Source organism: Carya illinoinensis, chromosome 11, assembly GCF_018687715.1.
Source record: "Carya illinoinensis cultivar Pawnee chromosome 11, C.illinoinensisPawnee_v1, whole genome shotgun sequence".
NCBI lineage: Eukaryota > Viridiplantae > Streptophyta > Magnoliopsida > Fagales > Juglandaceae > Carya > Carya illinoinensis.
In genome coordinates, this window is record NC_056762.1 from 34,966,835 (window position 1) to 34,981,276 (window position 14,442).

Sequence of the window (14,442 nt, forward strand, 5' to 3'; positions counted from 1 at the left end):
ATGATGCATTGGATTCAAGTTTGATAGTGATGGTCATGATCACAAATTATTGTATACCCAAGAAAAGAAAGAAATGGGTACAAAAAAAGTGACCTTAATGATGATTAAGCTTCATATTTCATCAGGCTGCTAACGAAATTTTTTGGGTTTAGGATTCTGATGAAATTCAAATTAATCTTAGTTGAACAATCAGTAATCCTGATTGGAGGAAATAGAGTAAACTGACTAAGAAATTACAGAAGAAATTGGACCAGTACCTGACTAATTTTTCAAAGGCTAATTCGTAGTGACAGGACAGTGGTTTGAAATTCAGTGTATCAAGTTGCTGTCAAAACACACTGAAACAAACTTGAAAAAGTTTTCATTGATGTAATTATTCTGTCCTTTTTTTTTATTATCTTTTATAAGATGTAAATCAGTGTATCTAAACTTTTACAAGTCAATTAAGATCAGTTTCATATAAGAATTACAAAAGAATTTCAAGTGATCAGATCAGAATCCTATAATCTGCATGCTTGCAACCCCAAATCAAGGACTCTGGAAATCACTAATACTCAACAAGCAGCAAATTCTCAGCTTTCACTTCTTGCTCAGATCCAGGCAAAGGAAGCTGATGTACAGGCTCTTTCCATATTGACTTCTTCTCTTAACAAAAAGGTTGTACTGCATAATATATATATACAGAAGAATGGGTTTTATATTACAAGTTTGAGCTGATGGATCATGTTAAAACTTGTAGAAAGCCGTGGTGTCTTAGCTGAGGTGCATGAATGATGCGGTTTTTGAAAACCAGAAAGATGGGGATAACTCTCTCAAGGATTCAGAACATTTTAAGAAGCAATATGCTGCAGTACTCTTACAGTTACATGAAGTCAACGAGCAGGCATGAATTTCTTTTTAATGACTTTCAGACTTGACTCTTCTTATAGCATTTGTGCTACTTTGCTTTGACCGTGCAAAGCAAAATGGTGAGAATAACACCTTTTTTTCTACAATTTATTATCGCTTTGGTTTGTGTACCTTTAAAGAATTATTTCTTTGATGATGTGATTTTAAGCATCTTGTCTTACATACTCGCCTATGGTTTTTCTTATTTATAAACTAGTTTTCCATTTATGAACATATGAATTTTTGCATTAACCATGCCTCTAAATAGTTATGAAAACAGCAGGGTCAAGCCACTTTCAGATCTTTTTGCTATCTTGGATGTATGGTTCTGTTTGACGGAGCTAGTAAAAGGTATAAATATTTAGGTCTTCAAGAATTTGAGACCATGCTTATGAACCTTATACCATGTTGTATATCAAGCCTGTGAAACAAATTTCTGGTATATTCCCTCTATGTTTTACCCTTCCAACCAGCCCCAACCAATAAATCTCGCTCATTTAAGATGTTATCAACAACCAAAAAATCAGTGGCATACATACAACATCAACAACCCAAAAACCCCACAAAACACAGAAGAAATGGACATAAAATTGCAATCCATAACACAAAATATGAGTAATGCTAGAAATGGAGAGATAAACTAAAAGAGAAAAATAAAAACCCTTTTCTTTAATTTCTTACCCTTGTAACACGACAGACAGTGGCTCTCGACAGCTACAATACCAGCGAAGGACGGAGAACTGAAGCCGTACGAAAATGGTGAAGCTGAAAAAGCCATACGGAAACGATGAACCTAGAGGGTTACACGGTGCTGGAGTGATGGAACCACACAGTGCAAGCAATGGGTGAGGCCAGCGAAAGGGCACAAGCGGCCGCGGGGCGGGGCGGTAGAATTGAAAGCAACCTCATTGGACCAAAACGCACGCTTTCACTTAAAAAAATAATAATAAAAGAAAAGAAGAAGAAGTCACGGAGGCTGGAGTGCAAAGGTTGAGTGTATAGTAGGTAATTGTATAGCAAAACTCTTACGAAAATAGAAGCCACATAAGGTGTGCGTTGTGTGCACTACTGCTACAGTGGCTGCTGTTTAACTCCAAAATCAAATAGCTTGATGGGCTTAAGGCCCAACTCAAGTCTTATAAGCATGTAAAGGGCCACCATGCATAGATGCAATCCTGCCTTCCCGGATGGCACACCTCGTTCAACCTAGCCAGCCTTGGCCTACAATGTTCAAAATATCAATTTTGGTGTTCCAACTTCCAAGTGAGTTATGTGGCTGCATGCACCTCCATCAAATGTTTGGCAACTCCATCCACAAAACACAGAAAGATGCAATCACCTCCTCCAAAATTTAAAGATCTCCAGCACCCAATTCCATAGATCAGCCACAACGCCGGAGCAACGAAAGACCCACTGGACCTTTTGTAGATACCACAAAGATCCTATTCTTAGCTTTAATCCATACATTTATAGCAACAGCAGTCGCTGAAGTGCTAGAGCTTTTAAATATGCAAGCATAACAATTATGGAGCATATGCTCATGTTTGAAAGGAAGAAGGATACTTAATTAAGACCTGATTAGATTGGAATTCTAGTCATCTTTAATTTAAATATCCTTAAACTACCACTCTTTAAAGATAAAAATAGAAAAACAGGGCAAATTGAAAAAAAAAATTATATAAATCTAAAAAATGGTGAGGAGAGTGATAGGCATAATTTATGACATGCCTGACAATATTAAATATTTCCCATAAATAAATATATGTATATATATATATATTACTTGCAATGGAATTTGTGCATGTTTTTATATTTCATCGTATTGTAAAAAATGCATGGATGGAAATAAGGGTGTTTAGCGGGCACCAGCACCCGGCTCCGCATAAAGCGGACTGGCCACTTGCCCGCATCAAATGGGCCGGTGGGTAGTTTTTTCCGATAGCTGGATTTTGATAGTAAATTAATCGAGATGAATTGAGGTTAGTGTGAAAGTTAAATAAAATATTATTAAAATATTATATTTTAATATTATTATTATTTTAAAATTAAAAAATTAAATTATTTATTATATTTTATATTAAAATTTAATAAAATTGTAATGATTATATGAGATGAATTGAAATGAATTTAATAGTCATAATATATATAATATATTTTTATTTTATTTAAAAAATATATATGTAAATATACTCCCCCATTTCTTCCCTTATCCCCCATCTCCTTGGAATCATCTCCGTCTATACTCTGAGGCTCTTCAACTTCAGTTGCAGTTGTGTTGTTTTCGTCACCGTAACTCTTCGCTGTTATTCAGTTTCTACTCTCAGCCCTCAGGTAAGAATCTGTCTTATGCTTTGTCACCGTCAGTCGCTTACGACCACAGGTGCGCAGACAGACCGTAGGTCAATTTGCCCTCGATATCCGAACGAAGCCGCCTGGGGACCAAACTCACCCCACCATGCGGAGGTGGGTAGCACCCGTAGATGGAAAACATCTAGGAAATTCTAAATCCATTCGTTATGATAAAGAACCGGCTACACAAAATGTCTACGGTAGCAAAGCAAAGTTATAACAGTTGATACCATTGTGGAAATATGTCACAATCATCATTAAGCTGACACGATTTAGGGTGGATTTGGTTATTGAGAATTTTAAATTTGAAGATGAATATTATTATTTTAAATTTTAAAAAAAATAAAAAAAAATTAAATTATTTATTATATTTTATATAAAAATTAAAAAAAATTATAATAATGTGATGAAAATTTTAAATTTAAATAAAAAATTTTAATGGCCAAATCCAACGTCAAGAAGATAAAAGTTGTTTCATAATTAAATTTAAAAACCACATCCAAATATTTTTAAAAAAAAAATCGTTACCATTGATGTAATCGTGACAACATATGACATGCACCAAAAGAAAGGTTCAACAGGGAATTTCAGAGATTAAAATTTTGAGAGATCACGTTTTTTCATTTATTTATTTATTCATTTATTTTTTGTCTTTTTCATTCTCGTTTAGGTCAGCGACAGATTTTTTTTATTTAACCAATGCTTTTAATGCAAGTAGTTCAATAAATATATTTTACAAATAAAACAATTTTATTACATATAAATAAAATTTTATATTAATTTACATATTAATATTAATTTTCTTCATATTTAAATTTTAAATTAATATTATTTTTAATAAAATTTATTTTTTATCTAATTATAATAAATTAATATATATATTAATATATAATTATACTTACAATTAAATTTTTTCTAAATAAAATACGTTACGTTTAAGATCAGAAATTAATTCTTTGCTACACTACAAAAGAAATTTATATTTCAAGCTCAAGTTCGTCAATTTCACAGATTTTGCGGGATTTACTGCAATCTCGTGACTCGACAGTCTCCCAAATTTAGGTGTGGGACACATGCAAACAACCTTCTCATTGTTTTTTTTCTTTAATTTAAGCAGTAACCTAATCTTGTCCCTACTCGTTAAAGCGTGTTGACAAATTGCATATTATTTCTCGAAAAAGACACCCGAGTTCATCTCAAAATCACAAATCAAGCAAATATAAAATACAAATGATGATGAATGAAAATCACAATCTGGCCTCTCATGCAAATTTCAAACTTCATTACTAATAATATATATTAAGAGAAGTGTTGCGTGTATAAAGAAATTATATAAAGATAAATTTATAAATTAAAATGATTTTATAACATCTTTTAGATTTATTTTTAAATAAAAATAATTTTATAATTTAATATATTATATTAAGTCACATCAATTTACAGATTTATTTTTATATAATTTATTTATATCTACATATTTTCCATATATATTAAACCTCCCTCACACTTCCAATAGCATCATATATAAACAATTCTGCTTAAAACTAATCAATTTATCTTGTCTTCAATTTATTAGGATTCAGTTATTTAGATGTGGTTGCAGCTAAATGTCTTGCTCTACTTTTAGAGCTTCACATGGAAATATTGCATAATTTACATAAAAAAATAATATTTACAGTTATAAAATGTATAGGTCGATTATTTAAAAAATAAATAAATAAATCTGAAATCTTAATAAAAAAAAGTTAATTTTTTTAATAATAAATCTAATTTTTTACAAAAGAATAGGCAAGATTTGTAATCTACCGTTGCTTTTTTTTGTTTTTTAAGAAGATTTGAGAAAGGGGATGGAACCAAGACTTCTCTTGATGGATCTCATGCCATCTAAAGCACATGCTCGTGGCAAAAATTAAGACTTTAGTTTTCGGTCAATTTTTTCTTCAGTGATGGGAGTCTCATCAATCTTCTGAAGTAAGGGTCAGGCCAGCTGAAGGCCATTGTTTTGAAAGCAATGGTTTTGCGTTCACAATGATAATGACTTGAATGAAGCGTCTCCAAAGGCTTTCCGGATACATTTATGTCTCTGAATGGTCGGCCTCGAAGCGCTGTGAATTACGGTTGATTTGCTTACACAAAATAAAATTATTTCATATAATTATTATAATTTTTTCAAATTTTAATTTAAAATCAAATAAATAATTTAATTTTTTTTTAATTTTAAAATAAAAATTATATTAAAAAATTATATTACAATAATATTTTATTTAATTTTTAACAAAATATCCATCTTATTTTATCTTTAACTACTAACCAAAACCAACTGAACCGTTTTCCTTTTTGGGTCTTCGTCTTTGAAGCTCCTGTGTACCAAGATGAACTCAAAATATACTTTGGTTTCTCCCGGCCAACAGAGAATAGGGACCTGTGTTGATTCTCAGCTACTTCAACACATGACACAAAGCATTGCTAATGATATGAATCAGAAGAAATATTGCAGATATTTAATGGATTGAACTACCTAAATGAACACAACTGATCATATATGCATATTCATACTTTACAACACAGATCACACTGATATTTGAGAGGAAGAAAGAGAATAGGGATCTAAATTCATATCTAAAGAAGATCATGCACAGATAAAAAGTATCCATCTCAACCACTATATATCTATATAGTGCCCTTTAGTTGAGAAAAACTATATAGATTACAGAGATTTGGACCATAGCCCATGTCAAAATCCAAAAGTCTAGAAACTATTTATGGAGGAAAGAAACAAAAGCAGAATTGAAGCAAAAAGAAAACACTCATCGGTCCATCTCGAGCACTTCAGGGCTCTCCATGATACTTTCCAAAGAAGGCTTCCATCCCTCAACTTTGCTTCTTCCTCTTTCAATCTCTCTGAAAACATCTTCCAACACCTTCCCTTCTTTATTTTTCAGCTGAAGCATGAACCACTCCAGCTCTTCCTTTGTTAGCACAATCTTAACCCTTATGCCACCCTGCTTAAAACTGCTTTCCTTCACCAACCCACTTGCTCTTTCTCCCACATATCCCTCCTGCTGCTGCTGCTGCTGCTGCATTCCCTCTGCTTGTTGCCTCTGTGTGTATGTCTCCATGCAATTTCCCATGATTGTGGCCGGATTGCAAGAAAAATTACCCTTCTGGTAGATCTGATTGGTCCCAAAACAGTACTTTTTGGGACACAGAATACCACTCTGGTATGTAGAAGTTACTTTTGGAGGTCACAACTAATGCATGTAGGGTGGGGGGTGGGAGTTGGGAGGGCAGAGCATTTATAATGCTAAAGACGTATAAGTTATAACCAGAACGAATCATATATATAATAATATAAACACAGGACTTGCTGCGTTCGCGGAGATTGCTAGTTTATTTATTAGAGTATTGTGAGAATAGTTTACTATTATTTTATATTTTTTTTATTAATTTTTTAATTACTTTTTTACGACTCTTCACAAAATATCTGACATGACTTCATTATCCGAGCAACCTGAATCGTCTACTTGCTAAGTGACAAAACTCGTTCCCTAAGTATGTGCAATAGTACTGATGTCTTTCGTGTGCCACACGATTCTGGACCACGACAAAGGTATATAAAGCATACATGTCGCATGCGCTCAAAAGTCCCAAAAATAAACAAGTTTTACCAAGTTCATCATTTCAAAGTATATCAGCCAGCACCGGTAACTTGCTTTGTGACCTTTCAAATTTCAATTTGATTTGATTTCTGACTGGAAATTAATTCAGATTATTGTAGTCCTGATCATGATCATAAGATTTTTCTTAATCTTTGAAAATGCACCATTAAATCTGCCTTCAATCAAGGAACCCCATACGTACATCTATATTATATATATATATATATAGTTAAACACGACACCATTTTCTGAAGCAAGAAGCACCATCTATATTCTTACATGCTGCCGAGCAAGTAGGGTTTCGTACCGAATCAAAGTCTCATGCAATGCGCGCAAGTTCATAAATAGCCGTGATTGTGATCTAATTAAAGATGATATCCCTCACGACTCACGGGCAATATATAAAGTTTGCAAATTTATCATTATAAAATATTTTTGAAAATAAAATATATATATATATATATATATATTATCGTCAAAAACGTAATTAGTCGTGCATGTGAATGAACGGAAACTAAACGACTTTGAATTTTGAGCATGATTAATGCTCGTGACTCGAGTATCAATATATATATACAGCTAACACATGGGTGCATGCAATCGCTGTCACAAAGATCACTAGACTTAACCAATATTAATATATATTAATGACAGAATTTATAGATATAACCGATCGATCGAAGACTATAATTACCATTAATTTCTTTGACACTTTAGAATTTAATAACATTGATCGAAGACTATAACCAAGCTGAAAATTCTTTGTACTGTACTTAATTGGAATATTGCGGCTGCTATATATTATATTGACATATAATTTTCAGCTTTAATTTAGACTTTCCTTTCATTTTGTTGGGTGACAGACGATATTATTCAAAAGTAAATTAAGGTATATACAATAGTCAAGACTCATCACATGCATGCAACGTACAATATTAATTTTGCTATATATACATGTATATAAGTTTTCTACGTTTTTTCTTCCTTCTGTCCTTTATTTTTCTACCCAAAGTTGGACTCAGTCCTTTTTACTGGTTTTCCTTTGGGGATGTTATCGTTATATATTACCAGTAGTACCATTTACCACTACACAGCTAACATTAAAATTTAAAGTACTATATATATATATATATATATATATATTATAGTGCACTAGTTTTATTTAATTAATTATGTGTTTTATTTATTTAATTAATTTAATCACCATATATATATATATTGGTTTGTTTTTCCTTTTTCTTTTAAGAAATTACAACATCTTCTCCCTGAAGAAATTCATGTTGTTCATAAAAAAATAAAAATAAAAACGTAAAAATATAAATTAAGCTTTACAACTTTTTTCTGCGCGATCAACTCGTCATAATCATGATGAATATTTTGACGTTTTTGTAGCGTAAGTTTAATGCTCTGCAAGTCCTTACCTGCCAGCCACACGTCGTCAACGTACACATGCTGTCTGCAGTTGTTCAGCTATGTGTGAACATGAAGATAGAGTACTCATGAGCACCATATATAATTCTCAAGGTTATAACTTAGATGCATGCATGGATATATCGTAGTTGAATTTGGATTTTCATGCGCTATAAGAAAATTAGGTGGTTATTATCATTTATTTTTTATAAAAATTATTAATTTTTATTAAAATAAACCTATTTTGATAAAAAATAATTACTTTTACAAAAATTAAATAATAATAACTATTTAATTTTTTTGTAATGCGATATTTTCTCCGGAGCATGTAATAAGGATTTAAATTCATGCATGCCTAGCTAGTTGTATGGGTAATCTTTTAACTTAGGTTAGGGTTAATTGTCTGCAACATAAATATGTATATATACAGCTAGCTGCTGCATGCAGCTCTTAATTAATCATCTGAGAAATTAAGGATGGTAGCCTTAGCTTGATATATGTAGCTGTACGTAGACTCTTGATTAGGAATTGATGTAACCATGACGAACAAATGATGCTGTACATCAAAAAGATTATCAAAATTAAATAGGATCTTGCATGATCGTAAGAGTGACAAACGGTCAGGATAATATATTTAAAAAAAAAAAAAAACAAACAAACAAACAAATAGGATAAGCTAGGACTAGCTATTTTGATTATTATTTTTTTGGCTGAATAAAACTAAGAGTATTATTTCGATCGCTCTCAAAGATCGGTGGAACAGTAATGTTTACTCGACAAACTCCAAAGTTTAGGTAGGAATATGAGTGGCTAGTTTCATAAATTTCCACATCCAAACTGGTGGATCGAACACATGCATGGACACAGCTAAGTTAATTTTTCCCCCCCGATTATTCAATGGGAGCAACCACCTACTGGTAGTGCTCTTGTCCCTACTTCTTAAAAGCTGGGCGTTGAAGTGTGCATGTGGACAATTTCATTTCACACATTTTGGCAGAGTACCAGTCAAATACGAGATTGGGTCGATCTTGGATTTAGTGAGTTTAATTAGAAAATCATTGGAAAAATTATCGAAAATTGACTCTAAATTCGACTCTGCTCAAACTTCGACAAAACGGAGTTGAATTTCGTTTTTAATTTTTCAATTGGAGTCGGAGTTAAAGTTGGAGATATCGCTCAACAGCTTCAACTCCGATCTAAGCCGACTCTTACTTTGTCCTCCAACTCCGACTCTAATCTAATTCCAATATATATTATAAAAATATATATTTATCTATATATTTATCATATATATACTAGTATAATTATATAGCTATATAACTAGAACATATATAGTTAAATTCAATAATATGTTAATATGAGTTAATTTTTATAAAATAATATATTTATACTATAATGTAAATAGACTAATGATAGTTTAATATATGTAAACATTATATTATTACTACCCTGCATAATAAAGTATAGAAATAAATTAGACGCTAGTATTTAAATAAGTTTAATATAATAAGTTAATAATAAATATACTAATTTTCTAAGGTATAATAATATGTAATTAGATACTAAAAATAAGTCTAGTGTTGAAATAAGTTATAAATACTAGTGACACTAGTATAATATAATAGCATATAATATTATAGTATAATAACATGTAATTAGACATTATAGTATAAGTCTAGTATAAAAATCAGTTAAATATTAGTATAGCAATAAATTAATAGTGAATGATTTAGTCTTAATTTTTTATTTTTTAGAAATTTTAAAATTTGAAAGTCCACAAAAAATTCTTTTTCAAATGGGCTAAATATGCAACTAAAAAAAAGAAACCTAACTAAAGTTGAAAGTTCAAATCTGACTCCGACTCAAGTCGAAATCAGAGTCAGAGTTTAGATTTGAATTCCGACAAAATTGGAGTCAGAGTCAGATTTAGGAGAATCAAACTCCGATTAAGTCAGTGCTCACCCCTAACATCAGGTCTAATCAAGAACTTAGCCAAACATGCTTATAACTTGTACTTAAGAGACTACCAAATATACTCAAATTTATGCATTTCCGTCACCACCCAACCAATAGTTTGAGTACCTATAATTCTATGAATGAGTCTTTCAAACTCTTGATTACATTGACTTTGGTAAAATTGTGTATAAAAAAAAATGACCATATGTAGGGGTATAAAAAAAAAAATCGATAAACCAGACCGAACCAAACCCACCGATTGGTCTAGTTTCGAGTTTTGTTCAATCCAGTACCGGTTTTATTTTTCTTAAAATAGGTCAAAATCGGTCTGATTCTCATTTTTCTTTTTCTAAAACTGGACCAGATTAAATCAGACCGATTTATATATATTTTAATTTTTTATATTATATATTATATTTATATATAATATATAACTATATATAAAATAGTTTTGTATTATATGATAAATTACTAATTAATATAATATTAAATTTTAAAATCTTATATCATTTTATTTATTGTATTAATAGTTATACTAATACTATATCACTATATATTATAATATATAATTATATTATATATTATATTAATATATCATTATAGTCTATAATGTAATTATAATATATAATATACTATAATATATTATCACTATAGTATTATATACTATAATATACTATATTATATATATTATATAATATATAATATAGTACATTAAAATTGGTAAAACCGGACTGAAAACCGGTAAAATCGAATTATCAGTTTAGGAGAATAAACAGTGCGTAATCGGTTTTGAATTTTTCAAAATTGATGCATACCGATTCAGTCCTAATTAAAATTTGTCCAGAAACGAACCAAACTGGACCGATTACACCTTAAGGTCCAACTGAATAGCATGTTGCGGCCATAACAAATAACATGACCTTATTATTAAGTTATGCTATGTCCTTTCAAATCTTAAATGGGTACATAATGGGACAAACATTTAAAGAAGTACTAGTTCCTCGCTAGTCGATCTTTGGTACAGGAGTTTGTTGAGTACTGTGGAGTCTGGTCCACGCCGCTCGAGCGGAGGCATTGGCCGCTCGAGCGAAGTCAGGCAGAGTCGAACGCTCGACGTCAGCTTGACAGTGAGCTCGAGTGGGACGCGGAAGAGAAGTTCGCTCGAAGCGCGCTCGACACGCCGCTCGAGCGAACATGCGATTTTAGGGATTCCGCCGTTTGAACTATATATACGATTTTTGACTCATATGTCTGGTTACTGTAGACACGAAAACACTATGGACGAACAGTGTTGAGATCCATCTTGTAGTGTGATATTCCTCAATAATAAAATCCTCTGCAGCTCCCGTGGACGTAGGCAATTTGCCGAACCACGTACATCTTGTGTCGTGTGTGATTGTTTTTTCTCGTTCGTTATTATCTCTCAATTCATTGTCATCGTTTTACACAACAATTGGTATCAAGAGCCAAGGTTCGGGTCTAAGGAGAAACGATAGCTGGAAATGAATTGAAGGTATCGGGGATCGATAAGTTTGATGGCACGGATTTTGGATACTGGAGGATGCAGATAGAGGACTACCTCTATGGGAAGAAATTTCATCTTCCACTATTGGGGCAGCAACCAGAAAAGATGGATGATGCTAGTTGGAACCTGTTGGATCGACAGGTTCTGGGGATTATTTGATTAACCCTGTCGAGATCCGTTGCATACAACGTCATCAAGGAGAAGACGACTGCGGATCTCATGGCGGCTTTGTTAGGTATGTATGAAAAGCCGTCAGCGAATAACAAGGTACATCTGATGAAAAAGTTATTCAATTTAAAAATGGCAGATGGTACGTCTGTTGCACAACATCTGAATGATTTTAATACTATCACAAATCAATTGTCGTCTGTTGAAATTGAATTTGATGATGAGATACGTGCACTAATACTATTGGCTTCATTGCCAAATAGTTGGGAAGCCATGAGAATGGCTATTAGTAATTCTGCTGGTAAAACTAAACTGAAATATGATGATATTCGTGATTTGATTTTGGCTGAGGAGGTGCGCAGGAAAGATTCAGGTGAGACCTCGGGTTTGAGTTCAGCCCTAAATGTTGATTCTTGAGGGAGATCACATGACAGGAACTCAAACAGAGGAAGATCAAAATCAAAGTACAAGGGCAAGAGCAAGTCGAGGCCTGGTCAGCAGGCAACTTGCTGGAATTGTGGCAAAGCTGGCCACATAAAGAAAAACTACAAAAACTCAAAGAAGACGGAGAATGATAGTGCTAATGTGGTAACTGAAGAAGTACAGGATGCACTATTGCTTGCAGTTCATAGTCCAGTTGATGACTGGATACTGTATTCAGGGGCTTCCTTCCATACATCTTCCCACCGGGAGCTAATGCAGAACTATGTTGCAGGTGATTTTGGGAAGGTATATTTGGCTGATGGTGAGGCTTTGAACGTAGTGGAGATCTGAGACATTGACATTGCACTCCCTGGCAAGAACAAATGGACCTTGCAAAAGGTCAGGCACATTCCTGAGTTGAAGAAGAACCTCATTTCTGTTGGACAGCTTGATGAGTGTGGTCATTCAGTGGTGTTCTCAGATAGCACCTAGAAGGTCACAAAAGGGGCATTGGTATTAGCTCGGAGTAAGAAAATTGGTACACTATATATGACTACTGGTTTAATTGACACTATTACTACTACCGTTGCAGAAAGCACAGCAGATTTGTGGCATTGCAGGCTTGGCCATATGAGTCAAAAGGGCATGATGGAACTTCTGTCTAGAGGCAAGCTACTAGAACTGAAGACAGTTGATCTCAGTTTGTGCAAGAGTTGTGTTATGGGAAAACAAAAGAATGTCAGCTTCTTGAAAAGTAGCAAGACGCCAAAGACAGGAAGACTTGATCTTGTGCACACAAATGTGTGGGGTCCTTCCCCAGTTGCATCTCTTGGAGGTTCTCGCTACTATGTTACGTTCATTGATGACCATAGTAGGAAGGTATGGATTTATTTTTTGAAACATAAATCTGAAGTATTTAATGTTTTTAAAATTTGGAAAGCCATGGTTGAGACAGAGACAGGCTTGAAACTGAAGTGTTTGAGGTCTGACAATGGTGGTGAGTATGTTGATGGCGAGTTCAAGGAGTATTGTGCAGCTCTGGATATCAGAATGGAGAAGACCATTCCTGGGACACCACAGCAAAATGGAGTTGCTGAGCGTATGAACAGGACTATTAATGAGCGTGCTAGAAGCATGAGGTTGCACGCTGGACTACCACCCACTTTCTGGGCAGATGCAGTCAGCACTGCCGTTTATTTGATAAACAGAGGGCCATCAGTTCTACTGGATTGTGGATTGCTTGGGGAGGTTTGGAGCGGGAAAGAGGTTAAGTTTTCTCACCTTAAAACCTTTGGTTGTCTTTCTTATGTGCTTGTTGATTCTGATGCTCGTAGTAAGCTTGAGGCTAAGTCAAAGAAATGTTATTTCATTGACTATGGAGACGAGGCATTTGGCTATCGCTTCTGGGATGATCAGGGTCGGAAAATCATAAGAAGCAGGAATGTGATTTTCAATGAGAAAATGATGTACAAGGATAAGTCGAGCACAGCTTCTGCAGTAGCTCCTCAGGAGTCCGAATTTGTAAGATTAGATGACCTACTAGAGGTCACAGTGCAATGTAGAGATGTGAGTGACGGGGAGAGTGGGTCCAGTGCACCCATTCCTATTATTCCGCAGGCAGTTTCAGAACCGTCTACTCCTACAGTTGCAGTTCGCAGGTCAGTTAGGACTATACGTCCTCCACAGCGCTTCTCACCTACTTTGAATTACATTTTGTTGACAGATGGTGGAGAACCGCAAAGTTATGAAGAAACCTTGCAAGATGAGAATTCTAGCAAGTGGGAGCTGGCCATGAAAGACGAGATGGATTCCCTGCTAGGAAATCAGACATAGGAGTTGACAGAACTTCCATCAGGGAAGAAGGCATTACACAACAAGTGGGTGTACCGGGTGAAAACTGAGCATGACGTCTGTAAGAGGTACAAGGCTAGACTTGTTGTAAAAGGCTTTCAGCAAAAGCAGGGTATTGATTACTCTGAGATCTTTTCTCCTGTGGTAAAGATCACAACTATCAGGATGGTACTAGCTATGGTTGCCACTGAAGATCTATTTCTTGAGTAGTTA

The 14,442-nt window shown here is 33.8% G+C and overlaps 1 protein-coding gene across 1 annotated transcript; it reads right to left on the bottom strand.

Annotated features, from left to right (window-relative positions):
- Positions 1–5,752: 5,752 nt before the first annotated feature.
- On the bottom strand, positions 5,753–6,539 carry LOC122280745. Its single transcript, XM_043091752.1, has one exon. The coding sequence runs from the start codon at positions 6,366–6,368 to the stop codon at positions 6,045–6,047; it is 324 nt and encodes a 107-aa protein (XP_042947686.1). The 5' UTR covers positions 6,369–6,539; the 3' UTR covers positions 5,753–6,044.
- Between the last annotated feature and the right edge of the window lie 7,903 nt (positions 6,540–14,442).

Excerpts from the sequence above, each read along its gene's own strand:
- LOC122280745 (XM_043091752.1), bottom strand. The coding sequence starts at position 6,368 with ATGGGAAATTGCATGGAGACATACACACAGAGGCAACAAGCAGAGGGA.